This window comes from Giraffa tippelskirchi, chromosome 10, assembly GCF_054371585.1.
Source record: "Giraffa tippelskirchi isolate mGirTip1 chromosome 10, T2T-mGirTip1v1.2.pri, whole genome shotgun sequence".
Lineage (NCBI taxonomy): Eukaryota > Metazoa > Chordata > Mammalia > Artiodactyla > Giraffidae > Giraffa > Giraffa tippelskirchi.
Window position 1 is genome coordinate 141799937 of NC_137284.1, and position 18886 is coordinate 141818822.

At 40.5% G+C, this 18886-nt stretch overlaps 1 protein-coding gene across 6 annotated transcripts in view; it reads right to left on the bottom strand.

The window, feature by feature from the left end:
- The window catches only part of SLC35B4 (solute carrier family 35 member B4), a 68317-nt gene that overhangs the window by 6251 nt on the left and 43180 nt on the right, over positions 1 to 18886 (bottom strand). For all 6 annotated transcript variants that reach the window (XR_014066394.1, XM_081532928.1, XM_081532930.1 and 3 more), the window contains 8 exons: positions 16259 to 16372; positions 12421 to 12523; positions 10989 to 11038; positions 7201 to 7282; positions 6921 to 6981; positions 5179 to 5288; positions 3473 to 3548; positions 236 to 311 (listed from right to left, as the gene is read on the bottom strand). Coding sequence is in view for 5 of the 6 variants with exons in the window: in XM_081532928.1 (XP_081389054.1) it covers positions 236 to 311; positions 3473 to 3548; positions 5179 to 5288; positions 6921 to 6981; positions 7201 to 7282; positions 10989 to 11038; positions 12421 to 12523; positions 16259 to 16372 (672 nt within the window). In the remaining variant the exon portion in view is untranslated. The remainder of the gene's footprint in view (positions 1 to 235; positions 312 to 3472; positions 3549 to 5178; positions 5289 to 6920; positions 6982 to 7200; positions 7283 to 10988; positions 11039 to 12420; positions 12524 to 16258; positions 16373 to 18886) is intronic.

The following is an 18886-nucleotide window of genomic DNA, read 5'->3' on the forward strand; positions in this document are numbered from 1 at the left end:
CCCAGAGGTCTTCCTTCCTGGTGTCTTATGACTTACTGACCCTCCACACTGCCAGCATCTCTCTGCCTCCCTCTCCCTGCAACAAAGGAGTTCACTGGATGGGCCTGTCTCCTACTTACTGCAGAATAGATCAGAGCAAAAGCGAAATTCATGTCATTGCACCCTTAGAAGAAATAACATTTCTGTGACAAAGTAGCACAGCAAAGACCACATGCCAGAGGAGTGCAAAGGATACTGAGTGATGACATTCATGAGGAGGTAGAACCACATGATGGGCACCTTCACACCAATGACTGGAACCTGATACAGTTCTGCAGAGATTGAGAGACAGTCATATCACTTTGGACAGCTTATGTTTTCATCCCTTTGAACACAGTAACACAGATGAACATAGTAGAGACAGCAACATTATTTCTCTTGCAAATAGACTTGGGTCATATACTTTACTTGCCTTGATTCCAGGCTACATTGTCCTCAAGAGTCATTACACTGGTTTCTTAAAACAAATTATATTTTAACTTTAAACTCTTTACCTTTCACCTGACTAGGACCCCACTTTACAGAGAAAGATTGTGCAACACAGAGAAGTTCAAAATGATGCAGTCTTAAGTGATAGTTAATACAAGATGAGAGACAAGCCCTAAATAAATGCCATTTGGAAATATGTTCAATCCTACCAGTAATCAAAGAATTCTAAATTATTACAAGGCTGTACCATTCTATATCTATTAACTTAGCAATTAAACATTTATAATAAATAATATCCTGATCTGCCAAGGTGGTAGCAGAACTAGCAGCCATTCAGTGGGTGATGGTATACATTGGTGTTTTCAAAATCAATTTCACAATAGGTATTAAGTGTCCATAAAGGCATTGATTCTTATTCTCAGGAATTAGTCCTAGTTAATTATAAAGAAGAAACAAGTTCAACATACATTGTGGTGGTGTTTATAATAAAGGAAAAATTAAATCAGTCACAACACCCAGTGATAGAGCAAGGACTATGTAAGCAAAGGTACTTTAACTAGATGTGACATTATACACCTGATTAAAAAAAAATCACAAAGATTATATATAATCACATAAAAAACACAGAACGAAAGTGAAAAAGAAAGTGTAAAATTATATTTACACAAGGATTATAACTGTGTGAGAATATATGTAAATAGTGTCAGGACGGAAACTGGTAAAATGAAATTAGCTCATGTGTAGGGCAATAGAACTGTAACTCTCCTTCCTTGAAATACATTCTTATGTTTAGTTTTCTATAATGAGGCTTGCACAGTAAATATGTGGGAGGAAATAAAATATTCAAGATCAGAGAGAATAAGGACATAGTAATCCTTGAAGGATCAGTCTTTTTATATTGCTAAATTGTTTGGGAGGCTTGAATTATACGGGCTTCCCTGGTGGCTCAGACAGTAAAGAATCTACCTGCAATGTGGGAGACTCGGATTCAATCCCTGGGTCAGGAAAGATCCTCTGGAGAAAGGAAAGGCTACCCATTCCAGTACTCTTGCCTGGAGAATTCCATGGACAGAGGAGGCTGTCCATGGGGTCACAAAGAGTAAGACATGACTGAGCCACTAAAACTTTCACTTGAATTATACAGCATAACTGAGTAAAGTCTAACAAAGTGATGCTGAAATATGGTTAGTAAGTGAACATTAATTTTCTTTTGCAAAAAATAAAAATTTATATGCTGCTGCTGCTGCTAAGTCGCTTCAGTCGTGTCCGACTCTGTGCGACCCCATAGACGGCAGCCCATCAGGCTCCCCCGTCCCTGGGATTCTCCAGGCAAGAATACTGGAGTGGGTTGCCATTTCCTTCTCCAATGCATGAAAGGGAAAAGTGAAAGTGAAGTCGCTCAGTCGTGTCCGACTCTTAGCGACCCCATGGACTGTAGCCTACTAGGCTCCTCCATCCATGGGATTTTCCAGGCAAGAGTACTGGAGTGGGGTGCCATTGCCTTCTCCGAAAAATTTATATACATATAAATAATTTCTGAAATTCTATGTCTGGACTAGTGGAAAATCCCAATAATTTAGTGTTCTAGTTAGTCTCTGAAATACTTAGCAATGAAGTGAAATGAAAAGAAAGTCAACAAATGTTGACTGTATATGTTATTACTGTATAATAACTGTAAATATTATTACTGTATAATAACTTGAGAGATTCACTATCAGCTTGCTGGGGAAAGACAATCCATATGATGTACAGTATTTAGACATGTTCAGTTTCCTTGAAAATAACAAGTTCATCTGAGACAAAAATATGTATACTTAGGAATGGTTCTAAAGAAGTTGAAGGCAGACCTTAAAAGATTTTTTTATAAAAATACCCATCCCTGTGACTTCTAGAAGAAGTATTCAAGTAACTAAATCAGTATCAATCTCAAGGAACTTGATACTGTATTTATTTCAATAGCCCTTTGCTATATGGAGCCTCTTAAGAGACCTTAGAAAACACGATGTCAAAAATCAGCTATATGTCAATTATATCTCAGTTTTTTAAAAAAGTCAGAACCAGTTGAGTAATTCAGAGCCTTAAAAACTTTCTTACATGCCGTCATCACACACTTTTTTGTAGGCAAATGGAAGATACAACTTTGCAGACTCAGAGATCCGTCACAACTTCACAACTTGTGACCAGATAGCAAACAAATGTTTACTGAGCCTCTACTGTCATTCTACAAAACACACTTACCATTTTAGGTCTGAGCAACATAAAGCCTTAATTTTAAAAATATCTGTTCCCTGTGTATTCATTTGTCTTTATAACATGCTCTGTCTTTTAGTAGATAATCAGATTATATTGGGTTGACCAAAAAGTTTGTTCAAATTTTTCATTACATCTTATGGGAAAACCCAAAGGAATTTTGGGGCCAACCTAACATTGGTAATTTCTTTTAAGTTAACTAGCAATTATTAGCTAATGTACTAAACAGCCACTGTAAAAAGTAATAGCCAGCTCACATTGTAGACAACTGAACTACTTTTACTTATTCTTGCGGCCTATCTACCCTGTCATCATTTCTGTTCCTCCTTGCTTGGAGGCAGCTCGGCCTGTATCTGTGAGCAGATGTGCCTTTCCTAACAGAGAGGGAGGAACAGGAGGAACGAAGCTGGACTGCTGTCCAACTTCTCATGGCTCCAGTCACTGCAATATGATTACTATTTATTTGCATTCTCAGATTATCACACATTCCCTATTCAAATGCAAACAGCACACAAATTCCAAAGCAAAACAGAAAATTTGAAGATATTGTCTTACTTCATTGGCAAATAATTGAGAAGTGCCTGCAAAAGCTTTTGTTGCTGCAACCACTGATTAATGGCACTATATTTCAGGAAGGTGGCATGGGGATGGGTGATCTGGATATGATGAAAACTGCAGAGGTGAAGTTACGAGTAAAACTGAGACATTGCCTCTGAAACTGTCAGGTAATTCTACTGGATAACCCCAAACTCACCAGAATTATTGAACAGAACTGCATGGTCATAAATGTCAGAAGCCAAGAAGATGAAACCAGGAAGTGGAAGGGCATGCTAGGGGAAGAAACATTTCATGTAAATTTAAATGCAAAAACATTACAGAAGTATAATATAGAGTATCTTTTACAATGATTGAAAGTTTTACAAGTTGTGTAACAAGCAATATAAAGAAAAACAAGTCAGACTTGTTAAAAGTATCCAGTGCTTTTAATACGTTCCCAGGTGGCACCAGTGGTAAAGAACCTGCCTGTCAATGCAGGAGATATAAGAGACATGGGTTCAATCCCTTGGTTGGGAAGATACATTGGAGAAGAGAATGGCAACCTACGCCAGTATTCTTGCCTGGAGAATCCATGGACCGAGGAGCCTGGTAGGCTATAGTCCATACGGTTGCAGAGTCAGACACGACTTAAGTGACTGAGCACATACGCAGTGCTTTTAATAAGCACTGGATACTTTTAATAAGTCCTAACATTGTATGCCATGATATCAACCCCCGAATTACAGTTCTTGCCCCATAGAAGCTGTTGGTCATTACAAAACAATAGAGCCAGCATCCTTTCCTCAACAAAAGGGAATGGGAAATTGAAACACAGTCATTCTGCCCAAAGGATCTGCGTACATCTTACTATTTTTGAGAATGGTTAAACAATATAATGGATTTAAAAATTATATGGAATGTGAAGGCAGATTTTAGGGAGTTCATGAAACTAATGGGAGAGAGACTAGAGGACAATATGAAGTCGGGAAAAGAAATGAAGACAGAGAGATTGGAGAGGAAGCAGAAACAATAGGTAAGCAAAGATTAAGGTGCCTGACAACCACCCACCCACCACCACCACCACCACCACCACCACAGTAAACATTTACTAAGGAATCACAGTAAACATTTACTAAAGAATCACAGTAAACGTTTACCAAGGAGTTAATTATGTGCCAGATACTGTGCTAAAAGAAACATGGGAACCAAACAGAGTGCTCCTTTATTTTTCAAACTCCCAGCCACATACTGTAGCTACAATTAATATCTCAAATTGCTTGTCTGCAACTTCAGTTCAAAAGGTTCACAGGGAAGGACTCCCTGAGGTTACTGAACTTGGAGGAAACACTATCCCTGAGACCTTGAGGAGCTGGGCGTTATCGCAACAGAAAAGAGTGGGGAGAGAGAAGAAAGCTAAAGAAGGTGGCTCTAGATCAGCAATTTCAAACAAGAAGCGAAAGGGTGTATAATTAGCTAAGTAAGCTCTCTATCAAAGGAATAAAGCCTGTCTGAGCAGCTTACTCCTCAAACCCCATCTTCCCCAGTCCTCTGCAACTCCTGCCTGCACATATTTTCCTTGGCATAGGGCTTTTGGAACTTCTGTTCCCTTTCCAGGTTTCCATATTGGTTTTAACTTGATTTCATCTTTTTTAGGAACATTGGGTTCCTTGTCTTCTGGAGAAGGAAATGGTTGTTCCTGGTTGGAAGACATGTTCTGTTCACACTGACTAATAACAATCATTTCTTGTAGAGAACTACGGCAGGCTATTAAAAGTGCCAAAGTCGGTGGGCCCCAAAGCAGTTTACTGGATAATAAATTGATCCTTCAACTACATCAGAAAGATGGCACATCATACTTGAACTAATATACTACAAAAACAACTCAGTAATTTTCCTTTGCCCTAAGTTCAAGAAATTGCTTACATTATAAAACAAAGCCTCCTTGGAGTGTTTCCCAAATTGTTTGTACAGAGTCTCTTGGAAAATACCCATCCTTGCTGACATCAGAAGAGCGAAAGTCAGTGCCCCAATGCCTGAAAAGCAAACACGGAGTTACAAAATGCCCGTACTGGCTGACTTCTCAAAAAACATTTATTCTTCTCTTAAAAAACATTTATTCAGTTCTACAAATATTACACACTAAACGTGGACCATGTACGAAATTTAAAAAGAAATAAAAATCAACCACCATATTACCATCCAGTCCTAAATAGTTTGCTGTCTTTCTCTGTATATGTTACTTAGATATTGGGTTGGCTAAAAAGTTCATTCGGGATTTTCTAAGATCTTACAGAAAGCCCAAAGGAGAGTTTTGGCCAACCCAATAGATACTTTATGCTGAGATGGGGTCATAATGAGTATGTAATTTCATATCTTTTTCTTCATGATCTTTTTCCTGGATTTTCCTTCAAGTCGTTCCATTAAAGATGTTTTCAAAAGTATGATTTAATAGCGGCATACTATTCTATCATGTGGACTGTACCATACTTAAATGTCTTACAAGAGGAGAATGGTTAGATTACTTCTAATTATTTCATCATTAAAATCAATGTACATCCTAGTACATAAATCTTTAAACAAAATGTTGATTATTCCCTTAGGAAAAACTCTTATAAGGGGGAATACTGAGACAAAGGTTGTAGACATTTAAAAAGCTCAATACATAATCTTTTTCCCGGAGAGTCTGTGCCAATTTACCATAAACAATTTATATGAATATGGCTGCCTTACTGCCCCCTCAGCAGCAATGAGAATAATCAATATCTAGCCAATATAATAGACCAAAACAAAAAGGTACTGCATTTTGGTTTCAGTTTGCATTTCTTTCTTTAGTAAACCAGTGAGGCTGAACATAAGTTTATTGAGTATTAATTCTGTGCCCATGAATTGTGTGTTAAAGTCTTTTATTCTTATTGGAGAAAGTGTCTTTTATTCTTATTGGAGAAAGTGTCTTCCTAGTAGCTCATAAAGATCTTTCTATGTTAAGAATAGCAACCTAAAGGGATAAAGTTGCAAAGTCAAGACGCAAGGAGAATCCAGGTCTTTCACTGCTACTTTTCTTCCGTTTGGTCAGTCTCTATCTCTTATTGCTATCACTGACTCTCCCCTCCTTATAGGATACAGCGAGGGCAAAGCTCTATAGGAGTTGTTTAATTAATTCAACAAAGAGATATCTGTATTTTTAAAAATTACCCAGGAGATTCTGATGACCAGTCAGGTTTGGGAACATTGCCATGTGGTAGAGCTTATGAAGAAAAGAAATCTAAGACTTAGAAATGGGTCCTACGGCAGTTTAGAGAGTCAGCTGCTGTAATATACCCTCCTTTTGTAGAAGCTTCTGCTCAGCAGACAGATCATAAAGAAATGGATGACACTCCCACTGTTCCCAGAGAGTGCAATGGGCAACTAGACACAGACTTTTCTTTCTATACTAGTGGCAACCAGGACAAACGTCCATGTTGTAGAACACGCTACCATGAACATAGATATTTTCTTTTTAGTTTCTTCAGCCCTAAGGTTCAGAGATATATAGTCCCAGGTGCCTCTCTCTTCCATGGCATAATTTGTTCAGTTGAAGCTTCTTGCCAAGAAACATATCCCTTAGGAGAAAACTCTGAAAACAGAACTGCAGAGGCAATTAGCTTTACTGTAATTACTGTACTTGCCTAGCAACCACCATGCAAATGCCTGGAATCCATCATTCTCAGTTGAGGTGGACTGGGAAGTCTAGGAAATAAGAAAACATACGAGGTACAGAGACCAGAACTACAGGCAAGGGGCCTTGATACAAGGAAAATATTTATGTTACCCATTTCCCTCCATAATTCTCTTTCAAAGAAGTAAATCCTTGTATTACATGAGCACTTACATTTATTGTATCATTAATAAGTACCTGGGCACCCCTGGTGAGTAGTGAATAGAAATCATTTGTGAACAGACTCTTACCACCTGCTTTGCTGACATGAAAGTGCAAACAAATATCCCCACAGACACCAGGGCAATGGAGGTATATTTGAAGATACTGTATCTGCAAAAATAATAAAAAGAGCACAGATATGAATTTCCGCACGATGCTGACAATAGGATGGTTCACAAAAGTACAGATCACCAAGACATGATCAAGGGGATCACTTCTCAGCAGAGTCCACCTAAGTTTGTGCATGAAAGAATCAGGATACTGACTCGTTTCTAGACCACACCCTTTCTGGTGGTGTCCAAGACTTGGTACACCAATAGACTGTTTCATCAGAAAACAAAAAAAGGCAGATCAGGCACGACAGCCCATTCTGCTCTTGCGTCTACGTGAAAGCCTGACAGATCTCAATATGGGATTCCTGTTGCTTTTCCTGGTTTCTGGGGCCCAAACCTAGTGTGAAGAGACACAGCATGCAGAGGAAGGACAGGACAGGACTACCAGGGCAAGCAGCAGGACTCCACACTCAGAAAAGAATTCAGCTGTTCCTTTTCAGGGGAGGGGGCTGTCTTAATGTCTCTGAATGACTTAAATATTGTTTTCAAATGTTGGCATAGCTGGATAAAGCGAGAAATACTAAACCAGTAGGACTATTAGCAGGAATAACGGTGGCATTTCACATTAACTAAAATAGTATCAATTAACATCCCTCTCAGGCTCTTGGTGATGAAGCAAAAAGCCTCAGGTGACAATGAAAAGACGTTAAAACCTTACATCTGAAGTTTTGTACTCAAATATCTTGAATAGTTCTGGTCACAGCGTGTCAGAAAAAGGCCAACAGAACTGGCTAAGGGGTGGGGCAAGGAGCCAAAAGCACCACTCTAGAGAAGAGGGGCGGGCGAGGAGACAGGCACTGCTGCAGCAGATGTATAAACAGACGGGAACTCTTCAGTCTGCAATGATCAGAGAGGGAGGTCTAAAATTCAGGTCTGAACAATCATGAAGAACACAGTCAAAGTGAATAGAGATTTGGTCTTCAAATCCTGGAATGGGGAACACACTAGAAACTTGAAGGAGTACTACCCAAGATAAACAAAAGGAGATGATAAATGACTAATCCATGATATAGATAGTTAGCTTAAAGAAGTTTCTGCTCTCTGGGTAAGACCCACCGGACAGTCAAAAAGAGAAAGAGAGAGATTCAAGATGCAGACTCAGAACAGGTTCTTAAGGAAAAATTAGATGTTTGATAAAGGCCCCTGACATTTGCGGTATGTCAGAATATTAATGCATTCCTTTTCTAGTAAGTTCTTCTGTATCCCTGCTATGCACCAAAATCAAAGGTTATAAAGACCACAGGTCTGTCCCAATGTGAATTTTACACTACCAAGAAGCACAGGGGTCACTTCAAAGGTAATGAGCCTGAGCATTATCTCTGTATGCTTGAACAGAAGAGCCTAGAAAAGCAATCAACAACAAGGGTGCTCTCATCTGGGGAATTTATGAGCCTCAGGAGATAAAGAGCTCATCACCAGGAGCCAGCAGGACAGGACAGTTATCCTTTGTATGACCCAGTCCCTTTTACTTAAAAAACCCTAGGTTCCCATGCTGAATTGACAGCTACTTTCCAAGCTGGTACAGAGTTCCAATACTGGGGTTGGGTATGGACTACATTGAAAAGCTGGCACCAACTCACATTTTTGGTCCTAACAGTGAGGATGAACTTTCCCTAAGAAATGTTCCGGCCTGTATGTGTGGTCTCTGCCCCTTGCCCCTCCTCCTTGGGTGTGAGGAGTGAGGCTCTGAATGAAGATGAGACACAAATCCCTGGAAACAGCATCCCAGGTACTGCTACTTTTTTTTTTTTTTTTAAAGATTGTTTTTTGATGTAGACCGTTTTTAAAGTGTTTATTGCATTTGTTACAATATTGCTTCTGTTTTATGCTTCGGGGTCATGTGGGATCTTAGCTCCTCAACCAGGGATCGAACCCGCACTGCCCAAATTAGAAGGTGCAGTCTTAACCACTGGACCTCCAGGAAAGTCCCTCATGTACTTCTGATACTTCCCAACTGTACCCAGAGAAAGCTGCTCGTGATAGTCACAAAGACCAGTCCTGAAACTTTTCCTTGCCTCTTCTTGGCCACGTGGGCCTTGGTTAGGAATTTTCTTTGTAATACGTATGATTATTCCTTAGTTTGCTATCTTGTATGCTTCCTAGGAGAGCACTGTTCCACAGAACTTTGGTAAATCTGGAAATGTTCCACACCTGGGCTCTCCAGTATGGTCACCACTAGTCACACATGGCTACTGAGCATTTAAAATATGACTAGAGAGATGGAGAAACTATATATTTAATTTTATTTACTTTTTAAGGGTAAATAGTCACATGTACGTCAAGGCTGTATATTGTCACCCTGCAGAGTACATCATGAGAAACTCTGGGCTAGAAGAAACACAAGCTGGAATCAAGATTGCTGGGAGAAATATCAATAACCTCAGATATGCAGATGACACCACCCTTATGGCAGAAAGTGAAGAACTAAAGAGCCTCTTGATGAAAGTGAAAGAGGAGAGTGAAAAAGTTGGCTTAAAGCTCAACGTTCAGAAAACTAAGATCATGGCATCTGGTCCCATCACTGCATGGGAAATAGATGGGGAAACAGTGGAAACAGTGTCAGACTATTTTTTGGGGCTCCAAAATCACTGCAGATGGTGATTGCAGCCATGAAATTAAAAGACGCTTACTCCTTGGAAGGAAGGTTATGACCAACCTAGATAGCATATTTAAAAGCAGAGACATTACTTTGCCAACAAAGGTCTGTCTAGTCAAGGCTATGGTTTTTCCAGTGGTCATGTATGGATGTGAGAGTTGGACTGTGAAGAAAGCTGAGCGCTGAACAATTGATGCTTTTGAACTGTGGTGTTGGAGAAGAGTCTTGAGAGTCCCTTGGACTGCAAGAAGATCCAACCAGTCCATCCTGGAGGAGATCAGTCCTGGGTGTTCATTGGAAGAACTGATGTTGAAGCTGAAACTCCAATACTTTGGCCACCTCATGCAAAGAGTTGACTCAATGGAAAAGACCCTGATGCTAGGAAGGATTGAGGGCAGGAGGAGAAGGGGACGACAGAGGATAAGATGGTTGGATGGCATCACCAACTCGATGGACATGGGTTTGGGTAAACTCCGGGAGTTGGTGATGGACAGGGAGGCCTGGCGTGCTGTGATTCATGGGGTCGCAAGGAGTTGGACACGACTGAGCGACTGAACTGAACTGAACTGAGTCACATGTAGCCAGTGATGACCACGTGGGACAGTGAAGTTCTAGATCAATTCGACCCATAAGTTATTGTTGTTATGTAGTTGAGAAGTTGTGTCTGACTCTCTGTGGACTATAGCTTGCCAGGCTCCTCTGTCCATGGGATTTTCCAGGCAAGAAGCCTGGAGTGAGTTGCCTTTCCCTTCTCCAGGGGATCTTCCCTACCCAGGGATCGAACCTAGGGCTCTTGCATTGGCAGACAGATTTCTTTACCACTGAGCCACCAGGGAAGCCTGGCTTCACACGTTAGTATGGTATTAAAGATTAAATGACAAGAGTCTATTAATTCTACACAGAGAAAATGCTGCTCCAAAGACACAGTTGGGGCCTCTTCCCTGATCCACTGCCTCAGGAATAGGCCTCACTGTCACAGACAGAACCAAGAACCAAGGCAGATGGCCAAGAGCAAACTTATCGCCACTATGAGAAAAGGAATCCAGACAAAATTGTGGCTGGGGCTCAGGTGACTCTTCCTATATACAAATAAAAGAGCACTGCTTACCTTTTTTTCAAAATGATAATTCCTAGAATCATGTTGGCAATTAGAGAACCCTGTAAAAAGAGACAACAGTTTTAGTGCATGAGGGAAAGAAAATAATGTAATTCAAGACAAAAATGAACATAGACAAAAGGGAAAAACAACTACAAAGATGGAGGTTAGGATTAATAACTAGTGAGAATCACTTGTTCTTAGGACAGCAAAAAGGACAAACTATAAAAATCTATCACAGAAAATAATAACACCTTTTAAAGATGACATTAAGAATAAAAATGATCAATTCCCAGTACGGTCATAGTTGAAGCTAGGGCTAGCAGGAATATTACGGACTTATTTTTGGCAGATTTTCTAATTAATTGTTGTTGTCATTTGTTGTTTAATTGCTAAGTCATGTCCGACTCTTGCGACCCCATAGACTGTAACCCATCAGGCTCCTCTGTCCATGGAATTCTCCAGGCAAGAGTATTGGAGTGGGTTGCCATTCTCCTGCAGGGTATCTTCCTCACCCAGGTACTGAACCAAGGTCTCCTGCTTGACAGGAGGATTCTCTCCTACTGAGCCACCTGGGAAGCCCATATAATTCACAGGAGCCTTTAATAAGCTTCTCCTCAGCCACTGTTCGACTGAATGAAGTTGTGCAGGGACCTCTCTCTCCTCTCAAAAGGCATCAGTCAGTCAGCAAGTGTTTACTGAAAGTCTACTCTGTGCGCAATGCTCTGAAGGTCATTTTAGTTATTATAATCAGCTCTGGAAAGTTTCTTTAGGGAATCTCACATTTCAACTCACAAAAATCTCAGGCCACACAAAAAAGTTATTATTACAATTTTCACCCATTTTGCATTCCTCTACAAGCCTAACTACATTCCCCTTTGAGTTTCTCTCCTGTTCTTCAGGAAACACTCTGTCCTTATTTATACACAGACTAAACGAAACTCTCCCACCATGCCTGAGGCAAAGACAAAAACCTCTGCTGCTTCGGGAGAAACCCTACCTTCCTCAAAATTTCCCTCTAGCTAATTATCTCAAGTCTCTGCTTTCAAAAAACAGCAGAAGAAAGAAGTAATCTATACCACGTACTAGAAGTAAACATAATTTTACAGAAGAAACAAAAAGTGATGAGAAAAAAAGTTAAATAACATTCATAGCAAGACTGACTATAAAATCAACCAGAAAATTAAAGGCAAGATCTGTTATCTGGGGAAATTTTAACTTTTATTAACTGCCTATAAGCCCTCCGATAAATGAAAGTAAACCATCCACCTTCACATTTCTGTCTTTTTGCCTTCCATCTCAGATGAAATTCAGCCTCTTTTTATTCATCCATGAGACCTAGTCTTATACCCAAGACTTTACTTCCTATAGGACCTTTGAATTTAATGGACCCGCTTAACTTCATTTTCCAGAGGAACATGTGCATGTGAGTCTGCAGACTTACAGATCTAAATATCATGTGCAGGGGCATGGCGATGTTGAGATTGAGGGCGTAGTTGTTCACCACGCTGACGGTGAAGAACATGGTCACCATTATGGCATAGTACCTGAGAGGCAGAGACAGCAGTTCATCATCACACAGGGTCCACAATTTCAAGAAAATCAAGTAGACTAGGAAATACATATTTTTGATTTTAAAAGTATTGTGCTTGTCTTCTCTATGTTAAAAGATGGTATCACTATCACATGAAGTCAAATACCAAGTATATATGAAAATACTTCACAAAGCTAGACTAACACAGAAAAAGTTTGAACTATAGAATGTTTCAAGAAACACTTAATATTCTTCCATAATGACAAAAAACAACAATTTAAAAAAATTTAGGAACTCAAATCACTTAGAAAGATAAAGGGATAAATACAAATGAAAAAGTATAAACAAATGAAAAAATTTTATATTTGTATGCCCCCGTTTTGAGCTAGAAAATATTTATGATGACTTTCATATAGATCAGCTTAAACCATTTAAAATGCTTTTCTCTTTTGGTAGGCTAAACATCAGCAATTTCACACTATTCAACCTAACATATTCAAATTGAGAAAAATTGTATTTGAAGTATCAATTCGGTCACTCAGTTGTGTCTGTCTCTTTGCAACCCCAAGAACTGCAGCACACCAGGCTTCCCTGTCCATCACCACAGTTCAGACGCATCAATTCTTCAGCGCTCAGCTTTCTTTATAGTCCAACTCTCACATCCATAAGTGACTACTGGAAAAACCATAGCTTTGACTAGATGGGCCTTTCTTGGCAAAGAAATTTCTCTGCTTTTTAACATGCTGTCTAAGTTGGTCATAGCTTTTCTTCCAAGGAGCAAGAGCCTTTTAATTTCATGGCTGCAGTCACCATCTGCAGTGATTTTGGAGTCCAAGAAAATAAGGTCTGTCATTGTTTCCATTGTTTCCCCATATATTTGCCATGAAGTGATGGGACCAGATGCCATGATCTTAATTTTTTGAATGTTGAGTTTTAAGCCAATTTTTTCACTCTCCTCTTTCACTTTCATCAAGAGGCTCTTTAGTTCCTCTTCGCTTTCTGCCATAAGGGTGGTGTCATCTGCGTATCTGAGGTTATTGATATTTCTCCCAGCAATCTTGATTCCAGCTTGTGTTTCATCCAGCCCAGCATTTCACATGATGTACTCTGCATATAAGTTAAATAAGCAGGGTGACAATATACAGCCTTGACATACTCCTTTACCAATTTGGAACCAGTCCATTGTTCCATGTCTGGTTCTAGCTATTGCTTCTTGACCTGCATACAGATTTCTCACGAGGCAGGTCAGGTGGCCTGGTATTCCCATCTCTTTAAGAATTTTCCAGTTTGTTGTGATCCACACAGTCAAAGGCTTTGGCATAATCAATAAAGCAGAAGTAGATGTTTTTCTGGAACTCTCTTGCTTTTTCTATGATCCAATGAATGTTGGCAATTTGATCTCTGGTTCCTCTGCCTTTTCTAAACCCGGCTTGAACATCTGGACGTTCTTGGTTCACATACTGTTGAAACCTCACTTGGAGAATTTTGAGCATTACTTTGCTAGCGTGTGAGATGAGTACAATTGTGTGGTAGTTTGAGCATTCTTTGGCATTGCCTTTCTTTGGGAATGGAATGAAAACTGACCTTTTCCAGTCCTGTGGCCACTGCTGAGTTTTCCAAATTTTCTGGCATATTGAGTGCAGCACTTTCACAACATCATCTTTTAGGATTCAAAATAGCTCAACTGTAATTCCATCACCTCCACTAGCTGTGTTCGTATTTGAAGTATTGGGTTGGCCAAAAAGTTTGTTGCATTTTTTTTTTTGCAAGATGTTACAGAAAAACCTGAATGAACTTTACAACCAACCCAAAGCAGAGCTAAAGAATTCAGGGCAAACGTGAACAAGTGGTTCCATAGTCTTCAGGAAGTGTTGGAAGTCTCTGAGCACAGAATCCCATCCTTTTACCCCTTTGCACATCTGGATAATGTGACACACTGAGTCTCAAGTCACCTTCCCTCACAAGAACCAGTTCTGTGTTCCTGGTGAGGTAGAGGGCTCTCTGCCCTCATAGGCAGCCATGTCAGAGCAACATTAGACCCGTTTGGGAAGTTTGAAGAGCTTTACAATGAACGCACAACCCAGTAATACACACATGCAAAGTTACTGCTAAGAGCAATTTTACAGCTTCTGAATAATAAACTGTTAGTGATTTCACAAGCTTTTTTGTCCAATTTTCCTTGTCCTGTCTTGAAAAGATGCCATTTGGAGATAGAGTTCATCAAGTTCTTTCAGGACAATTAATTCCAACTATTCCACATCACTGCCTACATATTGCACTGCCTAGAAATTGCTTGTGGGGATGAATGACATGAGCAAGATTTTGATTATGCCTTCACAGATAGAAAATAAAATAGCCAGCACAAACTGCACACATGGGAGCATGGTTGTTAAGGCAAGTTCATGGGGAGCCTCCAAAGGCAGGTTAGGGAGTTTGGGCTTCACTCTGAGTCCAGTGGTGAACACTGAGCGCTTGTGAGAGTGGGTGCTACGATACAATGGTAGGAAGCTGACATGTAGGGATGAACAGGTGATGGGCAGGAGATCAGCCTGCTAGGCTATTAGTATAAAAGTTACAGGGAGAGTGAAAATGTTCTTGAGCTATGCTACTGGCTGCCAGAGTAGAAAGAAATAGTGGAAGGAGGAGGAAAGGAAGGACCAGAGGAATCAAAAAAGGCTGGGGCTCCTACTCTGATGTAAATGCTGGTCTTGGAAGGAGAAAGTTTTATACAGATACTAAAGCCACTGGGGGACGGGGGTATTTATCCTACTAAATACCCACAACTGGATGGATTACACTTTGTTTTTGTGTGCATGTGTGTCTTTTTTTTTTTTTTTAATTTAATTGAACAACAGGACCCAATGTATAGCACAGGGAACTCTACTCACTATTCTGTAATAGCCTATACAGGAAAAGAATCTGAAAAAGAATGGATATATGTATACATATAACTGAATCACTTTGCTGTACACCTGAAATGAATACATTGTTAATCAACGATACCCCAATATAAAATAAAAATCAAATTAAAAAAACAATAAGTACACTTTGATTTCAAGTATCTCACAGCAAGAACACTGTTTTTCAATACATTGTTTATTATAAGACCTGCCCTGTTTTTATTTGGCTCAATGAATATAATTACACAAATTTGGACTAATGGATGGAGGTCTGGAAATAAGAATCTTACCTTAGTTTGCCAATCATTTTGTTCTGATTGAGGTGAAATTCACATAACAGAAAACCAACCATTTTACAGTGAACAATTCAGTGGTATTTAGTATTGTGCTGGCCAAAAAGTTTGTTTGGGTTACAGAAAAACCAACCCAATATATTACAATATTGTATAACTACCACCTCCATCTCCAAAAGCCATTAGTGTTTTAAAAGTAACAACAATACCACTCTTACCATATTTGGTTACCATCATGAGGATAACACACATAAGTACCTACAAATTGGTTATCACACTAGGCCTTTAAATGACCATATGCCAGACACAGAAGATACACACACATACACACACACACGAATGAGTTATTTTAAGTGTTGTGGCAGGAATTGTATTCTAAAAATAGGCTCCCTGGAGTTTCACAACATATTAAATTCAGAAAATGAGTTATTCTACTGATATCTTTGATATAAATCTTATAAAAGGATACCTCATATTCCTTTTATATGGTTACGAGAAGAATAGCTGTTAAGTTTTTTTAAAGGGCTAAAAAAGGAAGACTTCAACGTGCCATACCTTATTGGGATAGCCGGACGCTTCCTTCCCAAATCGGCCTCAAAGAGGAAACCTTCCACAGCGATAAATAAAAACTGTGCAAATGTCACAATGTTCCCACATCCTGGATGTTTCCTGTGGAGTGGATAACAGAAAGGGAAAAAAAACCACAGAAAACTGAGATAAAGGGCATTAAGACTTGTTTTACTGATAGTTCAGAATAACAGGGAAGATGGATTTCTATTACCCACGGTCCGTCTTTATCTCAGTTTTCATATCCCATGGATCTCACACACACAGCAACAGACCCAGAGAGAAGAACGTCAGCTTTCTTCCTTCACTCTTCCGAGGGTGTAGCAGGCCAGGAGGAAGAACCACTCTGATAATGCTCATTCCGAGAGCTATGATACAACTTTCCCAGTGAACTGTAGGAAGTTGGTCATAGGTTCTCATTGGGATCCTCACTTAACCAAGAGGGCTTTAGTCCAGATCCTTGTCAGCTTGGGCACAAAGCCCAGGGACAGAAATATGCTCAGGTCTCCTGTAATGTTTTGGCTTCCCTTGTAGCTCAGCTGGTAAAGAGTCTGCCTGTAATGTGGGAGACCTGGGCTCGATCCCTGAGTTGGGAAGATCTCCTGGAGAAGGGAAAGGCTACCCACTCTAGTATTCTGGCCTGGAGAATTCCATGGACTGTATAGTCCATGGGGTCGCAAAGTGACACGACTGAGCCACTTTCACTTTGACCTCTAATGTTTACACATCCTCCCGACCAGGAATCTCCAAGACTGCTGTCAATCAAAGACTCCTGTCCAGTGTTGACCACAAGAACACTACGTTAGACAGAGACCCCGTGGGGGCAATAACTGGTTGGGGGGAGAGGGGTGCAGAATCTTACTCTTTTTCTAAGTATAAAGCACAAGATAAACATACAGCATGTAAGTCCATTTATAGTGTATCTGCAGAGGGATGACTAGGGGGAAAAAAAACTGCCTACAAAGGGTCTTTTGTGGGCGTTGAGGGAGGAGCAATGATGAAGACAAGACTGAGGAGCACTGCTACAGTCTACCAGGCTCCACCATCCTTAACACAAATGTCCTAGGCACTCAGCGTACATCCCTGGAATTTACTGGAATCTCTTCAGTCATCTCTGTAAGGGTTGGGGAATCTTCCACAGTGACGCTTAGGAACAAATCTACAAGGTAGTAAAAGTCCTCTGACGTCCCTCTTGAGGCACTTTGTGAAAGTTAGTTAATATATGTGGTTTTGTTTTCAGCTTCATTTAGCATCATGTAGTGATGCCCCATCACTGGAAGAAGGACAAAGTGAGCAGTTGTCTTTGTTTTCCTGAGTCCTCCACAGTCCTCACGTTCCCATTATTCCCATATTATGAAACAGAGCCTCCCAATTCTGTATCCACATTTTAACCAAAGACATTTACTCAAGCCTAGTGATTAGAGGGATTTAACAATTATTATATATTAAAGTAATGTTATTTATTAACAACTCCATTCTCTATTGGTGGTGTATGGGTGCTCAGTTACTTGATCGTGTCCTACTCTTTGTGACTCTCTGTGGACTGTAGCCCGCCAGGCTCCTCTGTCCACGGGATTCTCCAGTCAAGAATACTGGAGTGGGTTGCCATGCCCTCCTCCAGGGGATCTTCCTGACACAGGGACTGAATCCACATCTCCTGCAACCTACTGCATTGCAGGTGGATTCTTTACTGCTGAGCCACCAGGGAAGCCCCTATTGGTGGTATTAATATTAAAATAGCAATCCCAAGAATCGCATTCTTAAATTCACTAACTAAAAATAACCATGCCAAGCAGAAGCCTTCCTGTATGGAGCCGTGCTTTCCATCTGAAGCGGAACTGTTGCTCCTCTCTAGGCTCTACTGCTTATGAAGGTTTCCTTGAAAACTACTGCTCTGTATTCAACGATCTCTTTTGGCACTCCTTATGTTTGAGGGACAGGGTGAAACATTGCAGGAATCCATACATACTCATGTAAGTCATTTCCCTCATTCAAGGTGCTAATCAAGACTATTAGCCTAAATATGAGTGACAGGAGAGGGAACTTTAGCTTTAGCACAGTGTTCTTCAACTCCAGCTGAAGTGAAAGTGAAAGTCGCTCAGTTGAGTCCGACTCTTTGCGACCCCATGGACTAGTCCATGGAATTCTCCAGGCCAGAACACTGGAGTAGTTAGCCTTTCCCTTCTCCGGGGGATCTTCCTAACCCAGGTCTCCTGCATTGCAGGAAGATTCTTCACCAGCTGAGCCACAAGGGAAGCCCAAGAATACTGGAGTGGGTAGCCCCTATCCCTTCTTCAGCCGATTTTCCAGACCCAGGAATCAAACTGGGGTCTCCTCAGGCAGATTCTTTACCAGCTGAGCCACAGGGACTCAGGCTAGGCTGCTCTTTAAAAACCCATAAGCCTGAGAAGCCTCACCCTCCCCTGTGGGGTGGGGCCCTGGAATCTGTACTTTTGAAAGCTTCCCACTAGATCCTAACGTGCACCCAGAGCTGAGAACCACTAGGGTAGGTCTGGGAGGTGCAGGAGTGTGTGTGTGTGTAAGACGCACAAGTCTTAAGGGCTGCCATGGGGCTGAGAGTCCGTGTGCTCCACAGAGCTTGTGCATGCCAAGTCG